This window comes from Nannospalax galili, unplaced genomic scaffold (assembly GCF_000622305.1).
Source record: "Nannospalax galili isolate Female #2095 unplaced genomic scaffold, S.galili_v1.0 scaffold1250, whole genome shotgun sequence".
NCBI lineage: Eukaryota > Metazoa > Chordata > Mammalia > Rodentia > Spalacidae > Nannospalax > Nannospalax galili.
The window spans coordinates 1,630,262-1,649,428 of record NW_008328704.1 but is presented as its reverse complement, the minus strand read 5'-3'; the positions used below and the strand labels follow the sequence as shown (position 1 = coordinate 1,649,428).

The 19,167-nt window shown below is 56.3% G+C and overlaps 1 protein-coding gene across 1 annotated transcript; it reads right to left on the bottom strand.

The window, feature by feature from the left end:
• Window positions 1-200: 200 nt before the first annotated feature.
• Window positions 201-9,434, bottom strand: Nptx1 (neuronal pentraxin 1). The gene is made up of 5 exons (XM_008828828.2): window positions 8,906-9,434; window positions 8,421-8,628; window positions 6,268-6,512; window positions 4,789-4,968; window positions 201-4,154 (listed from the first exon to the last, which is right to left on the bottom strand). The coding sequence occupies exons 1-5, from the start codon at window positions 9,347-9,349 to the stop codon at window positions 3,933-3,935; spliced, it is 1,299 nt and encodes a 432-aa protein (XP_008827050.1). The 5' UTR covers window positions 9,350-9,434; the 3' UTR covers window positions 201-3,932.
• Between the last annotated feature and the right edge of the window lie 9,733 nt (window positions 9,435-19,167).

Here is a 19,167-nt window from a genome sequence, read left to right as displayed (position 1 = left end):
TAGTGAGTTCCAGGACAGCTGGGGCTACAGGGAGACCCTGTCTCCAGAAAACAAACAAAAGTGGAGAGCCACTGAGGAAGACAACCAATGCTGACCTCAGCCTACACACACACACACACACACACACACACACACACACACACACACACACACACACACACACACACACACACACATACCACAGAGAGTCTAAGACCACAGTCTTTCTTCACTCTTTACTGTGTAAAAATAAACTCAACAATTCATGTCATCTCAGCAAGAAAATGGGAAAAAAAGAAAGAAAGCAAGAATACCAGTAGAAATAGAGCATTTCCAGAATGGCTGATGGGAGGGGATTTTTTTTAACCCCTTTGATACCCAAAAGGCTGCAGATTGTATGAAAAATGTACAGCTTTGGTTAGCAAATAATGAAAAAGTAAGATACATCAATTCTCTCCTATTTTACAGTATGTACATTGTAACAATATCAACTCTGGGGGGTTGCTTTTTTTGGCAAATAAGACAAAATTGGGACTCTAAGTATTGGGCTTTTGTTTCTCAATGACTTGTTCCCTTTTAACAAATTGCACGTTAAGTCCACTGCGCACAGAAGCAATACATTTCCCGTCAGTAGCTGAGTAAATTTGCACGCTGTGTTTTAAGAGATGAAGTCACGACTGCTTCAAGCCACACTTGGATTCCTAAGGGTTCTAGGCCCCTGATGCTGACCATAAGAACTCTAGTTTCTTCCAGCAAGGTTGGAACTGGAATTCAAATCCTCAACTCATTCCACTTAACCAGTCAGCTCCAGGACAGAGCCCACCATCAAAAGCCTTTTTTGATCTCCTAGTCCCCAACACACCTTTGAGAACTGGTGGCCCCTCACTGGAGCTCATTGGGATGGCTATGAACCTCAGGCCAGCCTCTCCTTCCCCCTCACTGCCCACAAGACACCCCCTTGTCTCAGGTCCCAGGGCTGGTGACAAAGTGATCTTTGCAGTCTTAGAAAATAAACTGGAAATCTACAAAAGGAAAAGAAAGCATACAAAATGTATCTCTTTCTTCCAAAATACATGCTTTCAGTCCTACATTTTGGCGGAGCCTGAAAGTATCTTCGAGGGAGATATAGGTTGAGATAATTTATAGGTTTGTCCTATTCATTCATAAAAATACTCTTGTTTGGTAATAAACTTTTTCTTCTACAGTAAGAGAAATAATACTGTGTTATCAAAAGCAAGAAGGCTTATTCAAGTGGGATCTCAGCCCCCCAAGGCCCGGGGAGCCTCCGTGGCAGCTCTCCCACCCCGACGCCCAGGGTGCTGTCCGACACCATCAGCAAAAGCAAACACTGTCTGGACAGTGTGTTTTACCTTCTGGTTTTATAAAATGGCTTACCTGAGAGAGGCATGTATTATTCAGTGCAAGGGGAACATCAATCAGATTACGGAGTCGATGGAAACTATGTGGATTAGATTTGTGGCTGTCATCTACCTTTCTTGAGGCCAGCAAAGTGCCAAGTGTGAACACAGTGAAGGAGGGGAGGGGCTTGGCACGGACTCCAGTTAGGGGTGGGGCGGGAGCTAGGTGTAAGCTTCTGTCCCTGGCACCATGGGTGCGACAGGGGAGAGGAGAAGGGAGGAGGGGCCGATAGGCAGAAGGGCAGAGGCATAAGCACTAGGGTGTGCTCTGCCCTCTAGCCAGGGCAGAGGATGGCTTGTGGTCCTGAACGGACAGCTCCCACCTCACCTATCTGGGTGCAGGTGGTCTGGGGTCCGCATTGGCAGGGGCTGGGGCTGGTGGCAGGGGCTGGCAGGAGTGCACCGGGCACAGCCGGCTCTGGGCTTTGCCTGATGGTGGCTCCCAGACGGCTAGAGTGAGGGTGGGGCTCGATCTGGTCTGGAAAGGTGATCCAAGCTCGTGCTCTCTCTCCCAACCATGGGGACCATTCAGGCTTGTGCTCAATCTACATGTTAGAGATACTTCCTGGTGTGTCTGGGGAGAGGGAGGAGAGAGGGACTCTGATCTCTCTCTTGACCTCCCAGACACCCCTGGTTTGTTTACCCAGCCGTTTTACGGTAGCTACATGGGTGATCACAGAACACTGGGCAGCACTCAGCACACAACACAGAACCGGAGAAGTCCATGCAGGCAAGGGAACACGCATAGGACCAAAGGAGCAAGGAACACACCACCCCGAGGAACATGCAAACAGGAGATCCCCGCAGATCCAAGGATGCCACAACCCAACGGGCACTGAGGAAGCACAATTATCTAAGAAAAAGCCACTGCTAGACGACAACATGCGGCATGCCGCCTGATCCGCACCCTCTGTGAGAGCGATGCGCCACAGAACGGCGACCGGGAACCGTGCAGACACCCACGAGAACGGTGACACAAAGACACTACACAGACACAACAGATGCACTAGGTTCAGACACAACACAGACCTGTGTGGAAGGAGACAGGTACCCCTGGAAGGAACAGCAGGTGCACGACCTGCTCCTGTTAAGGAAGTGTCTGCAACTGCAGACGGGCCAGGCAGTGCGTAGGTTTCTAGAAAGACTTGCCAGCCTTTTGCTAGTCAGGCTACCGGAGACAAAGTCCAGGTGTCCTGGGCAGGGGGGATGCCCACCAGATGTAGGACAAAGCAGGGGTTCACTCAACCCTGGACACAGCCTCCTGAGCACTCTGTCATTCAACACACATGTGCACACCTGCACACCACACACACCACACACACACACTTTGCACACACACTCCCAGAAGGCGCAGAAGGGCCTTCATGCTGCTTTCCATAAGGAAAAGTCACAGGTCTGGACATGAGTCAGGCTCAGTGTCACAGGCCAGCAGAAGATTGGGGCTACTGAGGGGTTTGTGCCCCATGAAATGCAGGAGCAGGTGGCAGGCCCCACCCTGGCCAGTAGGCTCCACATGAGAGGTCTCTGAGGCCCTGGCCCCTGGGAGGGGTCTGAGCCAGCTCACCTGGGCTTGGGTGTGCTGGGAGGGGTATGGCTGTGAAAAGTGCCAAGGGAGGATGTTCCCATGGACTGTGGGTCAAGTCTCAGTGCCCTCTGGGGCTGATGTCAATCAAGTACATGAGATCCCCATTTGAAACTTCTGGTCTCTCATGTCCAGAGGGAAGGAGGGTGGGACTGTGGTGGGACACTCCTCTCTCAGAGCCACTGAGCTGATACAGCACAGCTCTGGAGACTGAAAGGGAGCAACAGGCCCTAGCCTCATGGGATACAAGGAGGCAGAAGGCTGAGTGGGGTGCAGTCCTGGGACAGAGCTCACTCTGCCTTCAGATGCAGAGAGCGGCCATCCTGGTGGGACTGGGTGGTGCCAACCCAGCACAGTGGGCCTTCCACCTTCAGAGGATCCACTTGTCACCCCAGGTAAAAATTCTCTGAGGAAAGGTGCCCCAGCCTGAACAAATCACTAGAAGATACCACGTCAACTGAGAGCTGTGTCACTCTCAAAGAGGTCTACAAATGAAGATAAACTCACGTGCCAAAGCTGCACCAGACCCAAGACTGCAGGCAGCCGACCAGGTGGGCAAAGACAGACTTCTGACCCATCGTGAGATTTCCCAAAACCACGAGGATGGAATGAAAGACTACATTCTGAAAGAATAGCCTCCCCCAGACATATGCATGCACACACACGCTCTCTCACCTAATTCTGCATTGTCAAAGCTGATGTTGCCTGCTTTAGCTGGGCATGCCTGGGAAACAGTCGGGCTCCTAGGGAGAAGTGGGTGTCCTCAGGGCCAGAGGAGAGCCAGGACTGATTCGTGTGCACAAGGAGGACAAACCAGGCTGTGTGCGTGTGCGTGTGCAGGGGCCATGGCCTTGAGTCATTCCTGGGGAGGGGGCAGAAGAGACGATGGGTCATCACCGCACAAGCAGGGTGGGCAGGTGAGAGGCTGGGGGCTCAGCCCTCGCCTGAAGCCTTCAGTTGATCTGGCGACAGGCCTCGAATGTCCACTTGGTGGCTCCACCGAAGATCTCAATCTGAGACTCAGCCCAGGCGATGACATTGCCGGAGAGGGCCTTGGTGCTGCAGGTGGCCAGGTTGTACACCTCCCCAGGGGTCAGCTTGCGGTCCCAGATGTTGAAATGGGCCAGCTCACCCACAAACGCTTGGGTGGCATCAAACCCGCCACCTAGAGTGTCCTTTGGAGAAGGAGGTGGGGGGGGATAAGGGAGGGGTTGGCTGGGTGACATAAGGACTAGCTGAACTCATGGCTAGGGAGTGAACCTGTGCCTCCCCCCACCCCCTGAATACCCAGTATCATTTTCTCTCCTGCGCCTGGGTCTTTAGCCATTGCACCTGTCCCCCACTTAGAGAAGCCCAGAAGAAGGATTAGTGCCAGCCCACCCTGGTCTCCCTTCCACCCCTGCAGAGATCATCCCCCAGAGGCCCTGAGATACGGCCCTTCATGCAGCCAGTCCCTGGGGAGGATGAGCAGAGACCATGGACAACCAAGGCAGCAGGGTCTCAGGCCCCTGTAAGCTGAACCATGCACCAACAGGAATGGAAGGCCTGGCTTCCTGTCCCGTCATCTCCCTCCCAGGTGCCCAATGGGAGATGAACCACTCCACAGGAACTAAATTATTCATTGCTAAAAGTGGAACTGGGCTTCCCATGCCAGAGAGAGGGCCGCTGCAGTTCCAGAGAGTGCTGGAACCTGGGCCCAGTCTGTGGTGCTTCCTGAAGTCCACTCAGAGCTGGGCTTTGCCTGACTGCCGTGTGACTTGCTACCTCCATCCTCCCTTTCCCCCTCCCTCCCTCTGCCCAGGCCACTACCTGCTCCTGACCCAGCACCAGCACACCCTGAGGCTTGATGGGGTGATAGGGAGCCAGGTTCTCGCCATTGCCGCCCTGGGTGCCATCTTGGTAGGCCTCCCAGACCCCATCCCGGGTGGTCCAGGTGACGCAGATATGATGCCACTTGCCATCGTTGATTACAAAGGGCAGCTTGGCCACCTGAGGAGGATGACATACACATTATGGGTGCTATAACCTGGTGTTACCCAGCGCTGAGGATGCCCACAGGCTCCGCTGTGATTCTCTTCGCTTTGATTTTACAATTAATGTTGGGCCGTTACTGAACCCTCACAGAACTAACTGTCCCTTCAGACATCAGCATCCACCAGCCACGGGTGGGCCATGGCGTCACATTAGAAATGGAAAACTTTGCCAAGGGGCCTCTGAGAGCCATCTGGGCACACGCTGCCTCCTCCTCCTTCCCCTCCCCCCGCTCCCTCATAGCTAGTCTACAAAACAAGCTTTGGACAGAGTGCAGGTCCCTGGCAGCTGAGTTTACTGCAGTCTCTGCCCCACCCCCTCAACTGGGCCTCTCTTCTCTTCCAACACTCCATCCCCAGCTGCTAGGTCCTCTGGTCTACACTGCCTGCAACCAACCTCTGCAGAGACTGAGTGAGGCTATGGGAACTATGCCATGCATGTGGAAGCTGACTAGCCAGTACAGGAAGCTCATGCCCCCCTCCAGCCCAGGCAGGGGGACAGTGTAGTGCAGGAGGGTCAGACCTCACACCCTTTACATTTGGGCAAACAGAGTCAAGGAAAGCACAGTGCTTTCTAGGCCACAGCACTAAGAACAAGAGCTTGGGATCCCGCTCCTAGCTGGGTTTGAGCCGTTTACTACCCATGATGGAGGCAGAGGAAGGCACTGAAAGCTGGCAGCTAATTCCACTAACCAGAAGGGGCAGAATGGAGCCGGGTTCATTAGAAAGAAAATGACTGCCTCTTCTGGGGTGAAGGGGCTTGGCCTCCTCATGTGCAAATGGGCAAAGTTGGATAGTTCTAGAAAAAGCAAGAATCTGGGGCCCCTTGCCCCCTAAAGTACCCAAATATGGATAAGTCAAGCCAGTTAGAGCCAGCCTGTGGAGGAGGAGCCAGGATATCAGCAGGGTGGACTGGAACTTTCCGAGGATTGTCCTCAGCCATCCCTCCCCATCTCTCCTCTCCTTCCCCTCCCACCAAGGCCTCTCTCTGGAACATTCCAGCTCTCCTTGTTTTTTGATGGAGGGCAGGTGAGGATGTCCCTCCCCGTTTCTGGTCTGATTCAGCTTCTACCTCCCTCAGTCTTCCTGGGCAGACATTTAAAGCCACATCCCTGACAATCATCCCCTCATCCCAGGGTTCTAGGGGACCTCCTGTTCCACAAGCCCTGGTGTATGACTACATAGCCCTGATGACACCCCAGGGTTCTGGGGGGACCTCACCCTGTTGTCACAAGTCCTGGAGGGGTGGTGGCATTACCTTGTCGTTGATGAGGATCTCCATGGGGTTGTTGCCCCACTCGATGAGGACCAGCTCGTTAGCCTGGCCAGGCACAGCATAAGAGAAGGGTGTGCCCACACCGGGCGCTGCGCTGGACTTGAGCCACATGCACACAGTGAAGGCATACATCTCCGGCAGGCTCTTCCTCACCTTGGCATACATGTAGTTGGTTCGTAGTGGGAAAGTCAGCTGAAACTTATCTCCAGGGCGATTGTCTTTCTGACCTGGGAAGGACAAGACCCAGCCCTGCCATCTGCACCTTGACCAAGAGCTTATGGTACGAGTCCTATTTGGTCCCCATCAAGCCCCGTGACGCAGACAGGGCACAGAGCCAGCTGGCAAAAAAGCTGACCCAAGGTCTCTGCACTCTGGGCCTGGCCAGCTCTCTCTGCCACATGGTGCCATCCCTGGGTAGGCCAGGGCGGGGGAAGAGCACAGGACATCGTGTGAGAACCTGCTCTGGGCTGAAAGGTGAGTGTAGTGTGCAAATGGGGCCTGCCTCAGTGCTCACCAGAGCACTGAATAAGAAGGTATGGCTGCAGGGGAAGAAGGAACCAGGCTAGGTCCCCTTGGAGCAGCCCCTTTGGGGGCTGACCTGATTTCAGATGGTGATGGTAGTCAGAACCTTGTTTGTCCTGCTCTCGATGCTCACCCAAGACGACCAGCCCTGGTGGCCTACCTCCTTCCTTGAGGACAGTACATGCCGCAGTCCATCACTTAGCCCTTCTGCACAATCCCATGCATCTTTCAGAGGTAGTTGCAGACCTCCCTCAACTCATCCAGCCATACTGCCTGACACTTGCTGAGAGGCAGGACAGCTGGGGAGGTCAGCCTCCACTGAGCCAGGGCCCCCAAGGTGACTGCTTTGAAGATGCCACACAGCCTCTGATGAGCCTCCTGGAAACAGGCTCCAGGCCTGGTACCCCCACCAGCTTCCTGCCAGTCAGCCCAGCCAGTATCCCCCCCTGGGAATGCCCAGTTTTCACCGCCCATCTCTATATCCCCTGTGGCTGTGGCCCTGAGCCTGCTGTGACTGACTCCCAGGAAATTGATTCCTCTCCAGCAGTGGGCACCCACCCATCCAGAACCTCAGAATGCACCCACTCTGTCAGATCCTGCTTGCTGCATCCCTGCACTCCCACCTCAGAGCCCAGGAAGAAAGAAGCTGGTCCCCAAACCTAGAGAGACTTCTAGAAAGCATGGGGGCAGGGGAGAAGCCCCTTCCTCCTCTAAGCCAGGTGAAAGGCAGGGCCGGGCCGCCCCTCAGTGCAGCCCCTCCTCCCCATTCGGCTTCCTAGTGGGGGTAGGGGAACCCAGTGCCTGGCACCTGAAGTTTTTTCATTCCTGAACCTCCCCTCCCTCCCGGCTCTTCTCTCTCCCTCCATAGGTCCCTCTTTCCCCAGATCTGTTTTTCAGTTACATAACACGCCTTAAGATGGCACTGTTTAAATCCATCCGGCACATTTTGCGGTCCGAGCAGGGTCACGTGGCCCTGCTCTGAGCCCGAGCACCCCCTCCCCCCTTTTACAACCTTGTTTGATTTCTGTGGCATCTGGACACAGCTCATCCATACACCCAGGTGGGTGCTAGGGGCCAGGCTGAGTTAGTGACCGGGGCAAATGTAGGGGCATGCAAAATGCCCAGGCTTGGGTCAATGAGAAGATAAAATTAGGAAGAGGAGGCTCGAGATGTGGTGGGGGGAGGGGCTGGCAAGCCTGAGAAGCCACCAGAGGCACTGGGGAACTGGGGGAAAGGTACTCAGTGGCCCAAGAGGATGGATGTCCAGTTCTTCGCTGGCGACAGATTCCAACTAGAACAAGGCTTTCCTTACCAAGGAAGCTTGGGCCAGAGACAGCTACCGTGCAAAGTTACTGAAGATGAAACAAATCAGACTTGAAAAATCCGAGTGTGTCTTAACTGTGCACCACACAATCCCTTCTTAAGCTCCGCTGCTTCCCCAGGCGAGGAAATCTCCAGCCTGGGAACCAGACAGGAAGCTCGGACTTGGGGAGGGGCTACGGAGTGGGTCCAGGGGTGCTAGAGAGCTTTACAGCCCCTGGCCGGGCAGGGGGCAGGACCCGGGCAGAGTCCCTGGAGCGACAGGAAGGACCACGGCCCCCCTGAGCCCTTACCTTTCTCCAGCTCGCTGATCCTCTGGTGCAGGGAGGTCAAGGCGCTCTCGATCTTGACCCTCTCCTCCGTGTCGTTCTTGGGGCCCCCCTTGCCCTCCTCCAGCGTGTTCACCCGAGACAGCACCTGCCGCTCCAGGTCATCGATCTTGCTCTGCAGCAGATCCTTGAGGCTGTTGGTCTGGCTGGAGGAATTGAGGCGGCTGTACTGCTGCGGGGGCACAAGGGCAGGGGAAAACCACACGGTTACGCGTGGAGCCGGGACCGTGCGCCGAGGCCAGGCGGCCCGGTCCCCGGGGCGACTGCGGGGGCGGCCCGGGCGGGGAGCTCCGGCGAGCGGCCGCCCGCGGCGCCCCGCAGGCTCCGGGAGGCGCGGGTCCGGCATCAGCCCGCGGTAGAGGCAGGGAAGGGGGCGGGCCGGGTCGGGATGGGGTGGGCGAGGGCAGAGGGGCGCAGGGCGCGGAGGGGGAACGGCGGTTCACGCGGACCTCGAGGTTCTCCAGGCGGGTTTTGAGCGACTGCAAAGTTTGGCCGAGTTGGCTGAGCGTCTCGGCGGCGGGCGTCCGGGACAGGTCGCCCATCGTGTTCTTGCCCGACCCCGGCTGCTTGCGGCCGCCGCCAGCCCTGGCCTCGCCCGGACCCACGTCCAGCGTGCTCTGGCTCTCGCAGCGGCCGAGCTTGGTGGTCAGCTCCCGGATGGTCTCCTTCTGGCTGAGGATGGTCTCCTTCTGTTGCAGCACAGTCTCGCGGAGCTGCAGGACGTTGCTCCGGAGCTCCTCCGCGCCGCCGGCGGCCACGGACGCGGCGCACATGTCGGCGTCCACCGGCACCGAAGTGCAGATGAAGCGCGTCGGCCCGAAATCCTGGGCCCGGCTGCCCAGGAGGCACAGGGTGAGCAGCGCACAGGTGCGCGCGGCACAGCGGGCCAGCATGGCTGCAGACGCCTGGCGCGCCCCGGCTCGGCTCGGCTGGGGCTCGGCTGGGGCTCGGCTGGGGCTGGGACCCGGCTCCGGCGGGCGCTCGCAGGCTGCTCCGGCTACACCGTCAGCACCGCCGCGCTCCTCGGCCCCCACTGCCGCCTGCGCTGCGGAGCCCGCGCCTTTTATGCAGCCGCGGGAGGGGCCTCGGCGCCGCCGACGTCAGCGGGGGAGGAATCCCGCTTTAATTGTGTGCGGCCGATGCCCGCCGCACCGCGGGGGTCGCAGGGGAACCCGGCTAGGGCTACCTCGGCCCGCCCCCACTCGGCCTTCCCTGGAGCCGCCGCCGCCCCCTCCCACCGCCTCCGCCTGCCCACCCCCGCCGCTTCCCCGAAGGCTGCCAGAGCCCAGGGGGAGTTCGGCCACGGCCTGCTGGAGAGCGTGGCACACCTTCCCGGTGCCTCGGGCTCTCCGACGGGGCTCGGAGGGGATGGGAGACAGGATTCGGCTCGGCTCGCTGGGTTGCACTGAGCCTTTGTGGGGTCCGGGCTCCGAGCATTCACACCCTCCCCAACGTCGGTGTGCCCAGTGGGCAGAGTGGGGCCAGAAAAGGAATCTGGGGGTGGGGGGCCGCCACGTTTCTTAGATGTCCTTGTGGGGTTGAAAGCCACGAGTCACTCTGAGTCTGGGACTCCTACGACCTGGTTCCCGGCCCTCTAACTCCCTTTGTAAGTCCCAATAATGTCCCCAGGGACCGAGAGCCCCCACCTGGTACTGGCAGGGGCTGGGAACTTCTCGGAGGCCGCCTTAGCGGATCGAACCCTTCCTGCCTTCAAAGCCAGCCTAGTTCCAGGCAGGCGGCGCCCCGGAAGCTGACTGGGCACCCGAGGAGGGACCCCGCGGGAGCACTTTCCCGAGACCAGCGTGCCGGTGCGCTCTGGGTGTGTCTGTGTGTGCGTTCCACCAAAGCCCTGCCTAGTCCATTCCTCAGGCTTCTGGACGTCGGCGAGGGGGTCCCCCCAAGTGGACAGGGGCTTCTCACCTGCAGAGCTTCGCACTCACAGGCACCCCACCCCAGCCACCCACACACCCATGCCTTTTTTCCTGGGTGGCGGTGCTGCCTAGCTCGGATTCCAGTCCAGGTTCTGTAGCTCCTGGGGGCGCGGGACCAGGGCCTGGGCCTCTGCTGGCCCCCACTTCGGAGCCAGAAACAGGCAGTATTTACAGTCCAAGCTCGCAAGATACACAGAAGGAAAGTAAGGCGGGGAGATTATAAATCGGGTTCCAGATAGGTGACAGGACGGCCCCGGGCCAAAGCAGGCCGCCCAGCTGACCGCACCCTCTTCCCTCTCCGGTCACTCTGAAGCCTTCGGTTACCCTGCAGCCTTTAACTGGGCGCCGTGATGGGCCAGACTGGGTCCCTATCGTAAGGCCCCAGCCCAGGACCCACAGGCAGCCTCCAGATGTGGAGCGTGGGTTTCGCCCGCGGTGGGAACAGAAGCCAGACTAAGACGCCGGCATCACCCTCTCCGACCTTCCTCCTAACGCCCCTGGCCCCAGGCCCGGGGGCGTCCCACGGGGGCGTCCCGCAGACTCTGTTCCCCGTCTTGGTCTACCCTCCCGGGTCAGGGCTACGAGCCACCGTGGCTCCTGCTTGCCCAGCGCATCACCTGGGCCTCCGCTTCCGGGCGCCAGAGGGACCCCGCGGCCTGCACGCGGCGGTCCTCCGCTGGGCGCTGGCGGGGAGCGCGGAGGAGGGAGCCCCTGCCCGCCCACTGCCCTGTGCGGAGCACCGAAGCCCGCAGCGTCTCGCGCCCGCGCGCCCCCCTGGTCTCTTCCCCAGCCCCAGGTCGCCCGAGGGTCTGGCCGTGCGCCTACCCACGCGGGGCCTGCGCCTGCGGCCGCACTGGCGAGGCGGAACTCCGGAAGAATTACCCGCGCCAGGGGCGCCGCGCTGCTTGGAGACATCTGCCTCCAACTCCGGACCTAGAGCGGACGCACGCGGGGACCTGCTCAGGGCTTCGACCCTTTTGCACCCTCCCCATCCGTCTAACGGGAAGCGGTCCAGACCCGGCCCTGCAGCGAGGCTATCCCGGCCTAGAGTGCGTGGGCGCGGGAGACGAGCCTGGTCCTTCCCCGGCAGGCTGTGCAGATGGAGCTGGAGCGCTTAGCTAGGTTTTGTGCCTTGAGCCCCAGGAGCCGCCTCAGGACTTAAGACTTTTACCACGAGAGAGACCTCGGCGGCCTGGCACCTCAGCAGCTAGGCACTGATGGAGGGTGATCCTTCGGCAGAGGATGGGAGGGGGCCGTCAGAGGGTCCTGGGATGGAGTCCAGAGTGGGTGAGACCTTTGGGACTTGTGGCAGTCCAGGGTTCAGTCCATTTGGCCACCATTGTGGAGCAGTCTGACGCCAGAAGGCGCTATGCCGGACCCCTGCCGGCCCTGCCCAGCCCAGGTGGGTAACCACACTGGCAGTTGAACTCAAGACCCTGGGTAGGGAGTGGCCATCCTGGTCTTTATGGAGTTGGCTCTGCCTCCCATTGCTCTGAAATGTCTAGGAGGGAAAAGGAATGAAGGCCCACCCTGCCCCAGACCATCAGAGGAGGAATCCAAGGGGTCTGAGCAGCGGGTGAGAAGGGGCTGCTTACATGGACACACCTAGCTGTCTGTGTCTGGCCTGGGCCCCACACCCCAGATCCCAGAGCTGAGGTGAGGAGGGAGTCCCAACACTCCCACCTGGGTCTGTGGACGGAACACCACACCTGGATTTGGAAGCCTTGTGGCTTAGCCCCATGCAAAGCCCACAGATAAAGGCAAGAACAGAAAAAGTAAGAAGCACTAAAACAATTAGGAAGTGATGCATTCGGAGTGCGTATAGCTTAGTTTTTATTATAATCATTTCATTGTAAGTTTATATAATTAAAGCCTTAGTGATGGCTGTGTTTATCAGTTTGCAAAATTCCTGAAGGTTGAATAGTCATGGTCCTGGGCTCTACCACTGGGGGAGGAGCAGTTCTCACCCGGTATAGAGAAGGCCAGGGGGCAGGAGGTAAATTTTGGTTGAGAGTTGATGGCTGGGGCCAGGGTAGAAAAGGTATGCATACACAGAAGGACTACACAGGGACGCTGGGCAGTCCGAGGACTTCAGTGCCCATCAGGATCTTCATCCAGTAGGGAGTGGGAGCTCACCCAGGGGTGTGCCCAAGCCCCATGCAACAGCACGCCATGACTATGAACAGGTCATGAGAGAACCACCACCCTCAGCAGGACAGGATTCCCTGAGGAGGACAGACATATGTGGGGTTGGGAGGATCTGGAACAGTACAGGAGATGGGCACCAGCTCCCCAAACTCCTACCTCTGAGCCCTCCCCTTCTGGGGAGAAGCTGGGAGAGGTAGACTGGGTAGAGAGAGGCCCAGGGACCCCAGAGAGAGCAACTCCTCCCTGATCACAGCTTTGGGACACAGCGCACAGAGCCAGGACCAGGCCCTTCTGGGGGATACCCCATGTTTGCTGTAGATGTTCTGATATCCCATGTAGGGTGGAGGACACCCTACTGAGAAGGAAGTGATTCGGTTTTTTCCTGTCATGTTTCAGTGTTGTATGGGGGAGGGGTCTGCTGTTGTCACCAGGCCCACGGTGCTGGCTGTGTTCGATTTCTCCACTGGTTTCACAAGGATGTTTCCTGTGTGACTGTTCATTGGGTACCACTGGTACATTCTATGTGGTTACATTCCTCACACAAGGTATGGGGGAGAAATAGCCACAGGCAGCACCTTGTGCGCTTCTTACTACCTCCTAGAAGACAAGAGGAACCTGGCAGGTGAGCCTTGAGGATGCAGCCAGGACATGTAAAACTCCTTATCCATGAAGCACCCTTGGGATGGAGGGGTGGGTGTGGGGTTGCTCTGAAAGCAGCCAGCCTCAGCGGCCTCTGAGTCACAGCCTCAGCCCACCTGTGCCTCAGAGTCACTCTGACAGGCCCCACCCACCAGCTGTGAGGCAGTGCACAGGACCCAGCTGGCAGGTTGTGCTAGGAGAGGTTTCTCCCTTCAGCCCTCCCCTCCTGCCTCTTTTTTGATACCTCTGTGGCCATCACCTTGTCATACAAACAAGCAGTTGCCTTTTTCTTTCTTTCTTTTTTTTTTTTGGTCTTTTTGAGACAGGGTCTCCCTGTAGCCTCAGCTGTCCTGGACCTCTCTATGTAGACCAGGCTGTCCTTGAACTCACAGAGAGCCTCCTGCCTCTGCCTCCCGAGTGCTGGGATTAAAGGTGTGCACCACCACACCTAGCTGCCTTTTTCTTTTTTTCTTTTTTTTTTTTGGTCTTTTTGAGCCAGGGTCTCCCTGTAGTCTCAGCTGTCCTGGACCTCTCTATGTAGACCAGGCTGTCCTTGAACCCACAGAGAGCCTCCTGCCTCTGCCTCCCGAGTGCTGGGATTAAAGGTGTGCACCACCACACCTAGCTGCCTTTTTCTTTTTTTCTTTTTTTTTTTTGGTCTTTTTGAGCCAGGGTCTCCCTGTAGTCTCAGCTGTCCTGGACCTCTCTATGTAGACCAGGCTGTCCTTGAACCCACAGAGAGCCTCCTGCCTCTGCCTCCCGAGTGCTGGGATTAAAGGTGTGCACCACCACACCTAGCTGCCTTTTTCTTTTTAAAAATTAATTTTAAGCCAGGCATGGTGGTGCATGCCTTTAATCCCAGCACTCAGGAGGCAGAGATAGGCGGATCTCTGTGAGTTCAAGGCCAGCCTGGTCTACATAGTGAGTTCCAGGTCAGCTAGGGATACAGGGAGAACCTGTCTCAAAAAAATTTTTTATAGCCAGGTGTGGTGGCACACACATTTAATCCCAGCGCTCAGGAGGCAGAGGCCGCTGGATCTCTGTGAGTTCAAGGCCAGCCTGGTCTGCATAATGAGCTCCAAGCCAGGTGAGGCTACAAGGAGACCCCGTCTCAAAAAAATTTATTATTATTTATTATTATTATTATTATTGTCTGTATGTATGTGAGGTGTGTGTGAGAGTGGGCATGCGTGTTTCGTGGTATGTGTGAAGAAGGTCAGAGAACAACTTGCAAGAGTTGGCTCTCTCCTTCCACTGTGGGTTCAGGGATCGAATTCAGGCTGTCAGACTTAAGTGGCAAGCCCTTCTACCTGCTGAGCCATCTCACCCACCCCTAGTTGTCCTTTTTCAAAGCATTCCTTCCCTGCTTGCTCTCAGGCCTTCTTGGAGCACGTCTGGGCTACTGTCCTCACAGATGAGGAAGAGGTGGGGTCACAGGAGATCCAGTGAAAACTGTGAGGAGTGTTGAGCTCTAGCTGAGCACTCTCTGCCCAGTTCTGGGTCCCTGCCAGGGGGAGCACATGGGGAGGAGCTGCTGGAAGACAGGGCCCCAGCACATCCTCAGACAATGTGTTGACAGATGATGCTGTGTTTGGGGACTTTGGGTTCCAGAGCTTCTCACTTGCTCTTCCACCCCATTTGAAGCTGACCCTGGGGCTGAACAGAAACCAACCCCCTCCAGATTTCCTACACCCCAGCAGGGCTTCCTCCAATCACGGTCCCTTTCCTCCTGAGCCCTTCCTCCTCTGAGCCATCCAGGTAACCTCTGGCCCAGTCTGGCTAGGGACAGAGACCTTAATGGTCTCTTTGTCTGCCCTGTCCGGTCCTCCTCCATGGTTGACCCCAGTGCTGGGGTCAGGGGTAGGACAGGCTTTTGAATTGATGACTAGGTGCCACTAAGCAGGCAGGAATGTACTGCTGACTGTTCTCCAAACAGGAGTTTCAGATGCCAGGCAAGATCTTGGGCATTTAGCGGAATGTAAACATTCCGAACGTTTGCTCTGAGTTTGGCAAATATTTCCAGAGCATCTGCTGAGGGCAGGCCAGATGCCAGGGCCAGTGATGAACAGAATTCCGGCCCCCATCCCTGAGAGCACTGTATCTAGTCCTGTAAATGAATGTAAACATACCTTTCTCACAGTGAGCTAGAGCCCCTGGGCAGGAGGTACCCAAGCCAGCAACAGGGGTGGGGCGGTGGTGCTGTCGCCAGGCCAAGTGATATGGGGGCAAGGTCTGGAAGAATGTGGGAGGCAGAGGGGTGGCTAGTACAATCAACATAGGATGTAGGTCAGTGGTACAGCACTTACCTAGCATTTGCAATGCCCTAGGTTCAATCCCCAGTACCACAGCACCACACACACACACACACACACACACACACACACACACACGTTTTGAAACCATGGGCAATTCTGGTCAATCATGAAATGCAAAACAGGTGTCATAGGGACTGTTGTTGAAAACAGTAAAACAGACCTTGGGAGGCTTGAGTCTGGCTGAGAGCCAGGACCTCATCCTGTGCACTGCTGTACATAGGATGCTTTGGGAGTCCAGGAGAGTAAACTTGAGGAGCAGCATAAATCATGAGGCTCCACTGGAGTCGTGAGGGGAGAAGGCTGCAGTTGGGGGAGTGAGAGAAAGGGCAAGACTGGATGGTATCTTCGGGGATTGACAGTGGGGACCCCTGGGCTTGGGCTTGGGTATGGGAAGAAGAAATGGGAGATCTCTGGCTCTATTTCTCTTGTGGGCGGAGCGAGGACATTGGTGCTACCTACAGGAGAGACCTGGCATCAGCTGGGCAGGTTAGAGGGAGGGAGACATGGACTGTGAGGCTGGGCGTGGTGGCGTATGTCTTTAAGTCCAGCACTCGGGAAGCAGAGGCAGGTGGATATCTGAGATCGAGGCCAGCCTGGTCTACATAGTGAGTTCTAGATCAGCTGGGGCTACAGGGAGACTCTGTCTCTAAAAGATTTAAAAACAAAAACAAAAACAAAATAAAAAACCCGACTTGGAATCTGAAGGAGTTGGAATATGGAGCCTCAGTCCTCACCCCAGAACCTTGTCATTAGTGGACTCTCAATACTGAATGACAAGACAGCCCTGCTGAGCCAAGCTGAAGTGATGTGGGGCTGGTAGGGGAGGGGTAGCCGACCCTGGAGTCTGGGGATGGAGGTACAGCCAAGTCAGGAGAGACCACCCTGGGAGATGGTGGCATTAAAGAGAAATGCAAGAGGGAGTCCAGTAGCCAAGGGCCCTTTTAAGATTTCTGGTCTCCGCATTCAGTGGTGACAGCAACAACAGATACACAGGCATTTGTAAGTCGCTCTCTGGACTTCCACATGCCTTCCATCACTCAGCTTGCTGCCCTTCCGACACGGAGCTCATCACTCATCACACTGCCCTTCTGACACCAGCTCGTAAATGCAAACGAGGATGGCCTGGAATCTGTTGTGTGAACCCCAGCCTGCATTAACTCCTTCCTGGAGACAGGCTGCTCTTTACAGCTAATGGTATCTGGCTGGTGCTATGGGTGCTGGGGGCCTGCCAGCCCACTGAGTCCTTGCAGATCAGTTTCACCATCTGCCAAACACCAGGAGAGGGCAAATGAAATATAAAATGAGTCAAGGCATAAAAGTGTTTCGGAATAAAAATGGTATGTACCGGCAAGGGATTACGGTTATTACAAGGCCGGTGTGCAGACCCTATCACTCATACCTAGGAGGGGAAGAATGTGGGCTCCTTCAAGCAGGAAGCAGGCAGCTCCTGTGACTCCCTGCCTGGGGATAGGGTGGCCATTGGTTGACATAGACAACAGGGTTCTGGGTCCCCAGGACAGAGTGGTAACTGGCGTGAAGCTAAAGGCCTCCCTGGGGGGCAGCCACTGAGCTAGGGAATGGCAGGTGTCAGAATAAAGGCACAGCTCAAATAAACTCCAGGGCCAGTGCACTTGGGAGTTCCTCTTTTGGTCACTTAAGGCACCTAGGAAGTGGCACAGCAGGTGACCCTCTGGATTTATTTTGGTCATTTTGTCAGTGAGACAGTCAAGTAAATATGCAATGGAGCACAGTTCCGGGAAAGCAAGAGCTGGCCTTCAGAGTTTGTCCATTCATCCACTTACTGGATGCGCATTCTTCAGGGCCTGCTGTATGCCAGGAACTGTCTTGAACCATGGAGACACTGAGAGGTTTCTGGCTATTTTTTTTTTAATTGATGGGTAGAATTTTCTTGGTTTTAAGTTTCTCCTTTGTGTGCTTCTCTTAAAACATTGGCATTGGCTGCCTGTAATTATATTAAGATGCCTGTAAGATGGTTATGGGCCTAAAGCTAGACCCTAATGGCTAGAGTCCCCCAGAACAGGATTTTGTAGTGTTCTAGAGAAAGTCCCTTGGTTCTGGACCAGCCTCCACCCTGAAAAAAGAAAACACCAAAAACTGATGTGGTGGGCACTCTATGGTTCAGAGTAAGGACAAGGGCAAGTTGGAGGGTAGAGGAAGATAACTCTATGTGTAAGCCTTGGGGTCTCAGCTCTGGCTCCCCCATTTCAACTTGACTCTGGGTAGGATAGGAATCATATTACACAGTGCTGGGGAGGCACCCAGGGGAGTCCCAGGCATACAGGGAGCACCGGTCAGAGACATTATGATGGTTATCATGTGATGGTGTGTTGTTTGCTGAACTGGGAGATGTCAGGGAGGGCCTCAACCTCAGTTGAGGAGCAGACCAGGTATACAGGGGAAACAGGGAGCTTGCTCCCAGGTTGGGCTGGGCATCCCACCTCTCTGAACCTTGTGCTGACTTGGCATCCTGGCCTCTCAGGCCTTGAGGGTCTCTGACCTCTATCTTTCCTGGGAGCTCACACAGATGAAGTTGGGCTCCTGGGATGGAAGCAGGGTCTTCCTCAAACTCCCTGTGTGCCTAAGAAAAGAGGAGGGAGGGAGGGAGGGAGAGAGAGAGAGAGAGGAGAGGGAGAGGAGGGAGAGGAGAGAGAGAGGAGAGAGAGAGAAACCTTAAACTGCTTCAGTAGCTGGAGGAACATAGAATGAGGAGTGGAATGTGGAATGCTCCTCGGGATGTCTTTGGATCCCCCAAGCCCCTTTTATGGGAGTGAATTTTCATCTCCTGCTCCATCTTCTGCTCTGCCTGGGAACAGCACAGGGCGCTCTCTACAGCAGGGATCTGTAGACACTTGATAAAAAGCCAGCCTTGGCCACACTCAGGACCACCCTGTGAGCTGATGAGACACAGGTTCCAGCTGTAGCTCATGGTTCTGCTGTGGCAGTGACCCTCCTGGGATTCTGAGAGGGCCTGGTCTCCCTGGCAGCTGAACGGGAGTATGCGCCATGCTCCCTGAGCCCTCTAGGCCCCTCCCTAGGTCTCCCTTGCCACTTGGTGCAACACAAGCCCTGGGCTCATTTCTGCCATGGATAGTTACCAAGTGCTGCCCACACTGGATGGTGCTAGTCACACCAAATGGCACAGGGAGGACCTGCTACCATCCCCCTTACCTCTAGGAGGAGGTGGACCTGAACAACACAGGAGGACTACAGAGTTTGAAGAACTAAGGGAGATCTCCTCTCCTTGCAGCCCTAGTCACTCTCCCAGACTGTGCCCCCAGGAGGCAGCCGAGGGCTCCCTACTTCTGCTTCTAACCCTGGGGCCTCTCTGACCTTGGCTGCAGGTATAAGCTTTTTACACCCACCCACCTGAAAGCAAGCGGGAATATGTCCACGCCCATGACCTGGCCAGTGAGTAAAGAACCTTTCCCTCACTTCCAGCATGCCCCCTGGTGGGTGGTCTTGGAAGGCTCCACAGGACTGAGCTCCACACCCCAGAGGCTTCCATCCAACACCCTGCCATTCCCCTCCCATTTAATGTCCCCATTCCTCACCCATTGCCTGCAGTATTCCTCCAGCAAGCCCCCTGCCGATCTTGGGCTCTGTCCTGGGGGAAAAAGCAGAGATAAACTGGTGAACACACGGCGGGCCTGATCCAGG

What these genes read in the sequence shown, in the direction of transcription:
- Nptx1 (XM_008828828.2), bottom strand. Translation starts at nt 9,349, where the DNA reads ATGCTGGCCCGCTGTGCCGCGCGCACCTGTGCGCTGCTCACCCTGTGC. An exon ending in GATCAGCGAGCTGGAGAAAG is followed by an intron (nt 6,513 to 8,420) that starts GTAAGGGCTCAG and finishes TGTCCTTCCCAG; the next exon opens with GTCAGAAAGACAATCGCCCT. An exon ending in AGATCCTCATCAACGACAAG is followed by an intron (nt 4,969 to 6,267) that starts GTAATGCCACCA and finishes CATCCTCCTCAG; the next exon opens with GTGGCCAAGCTGCCCTTTGT.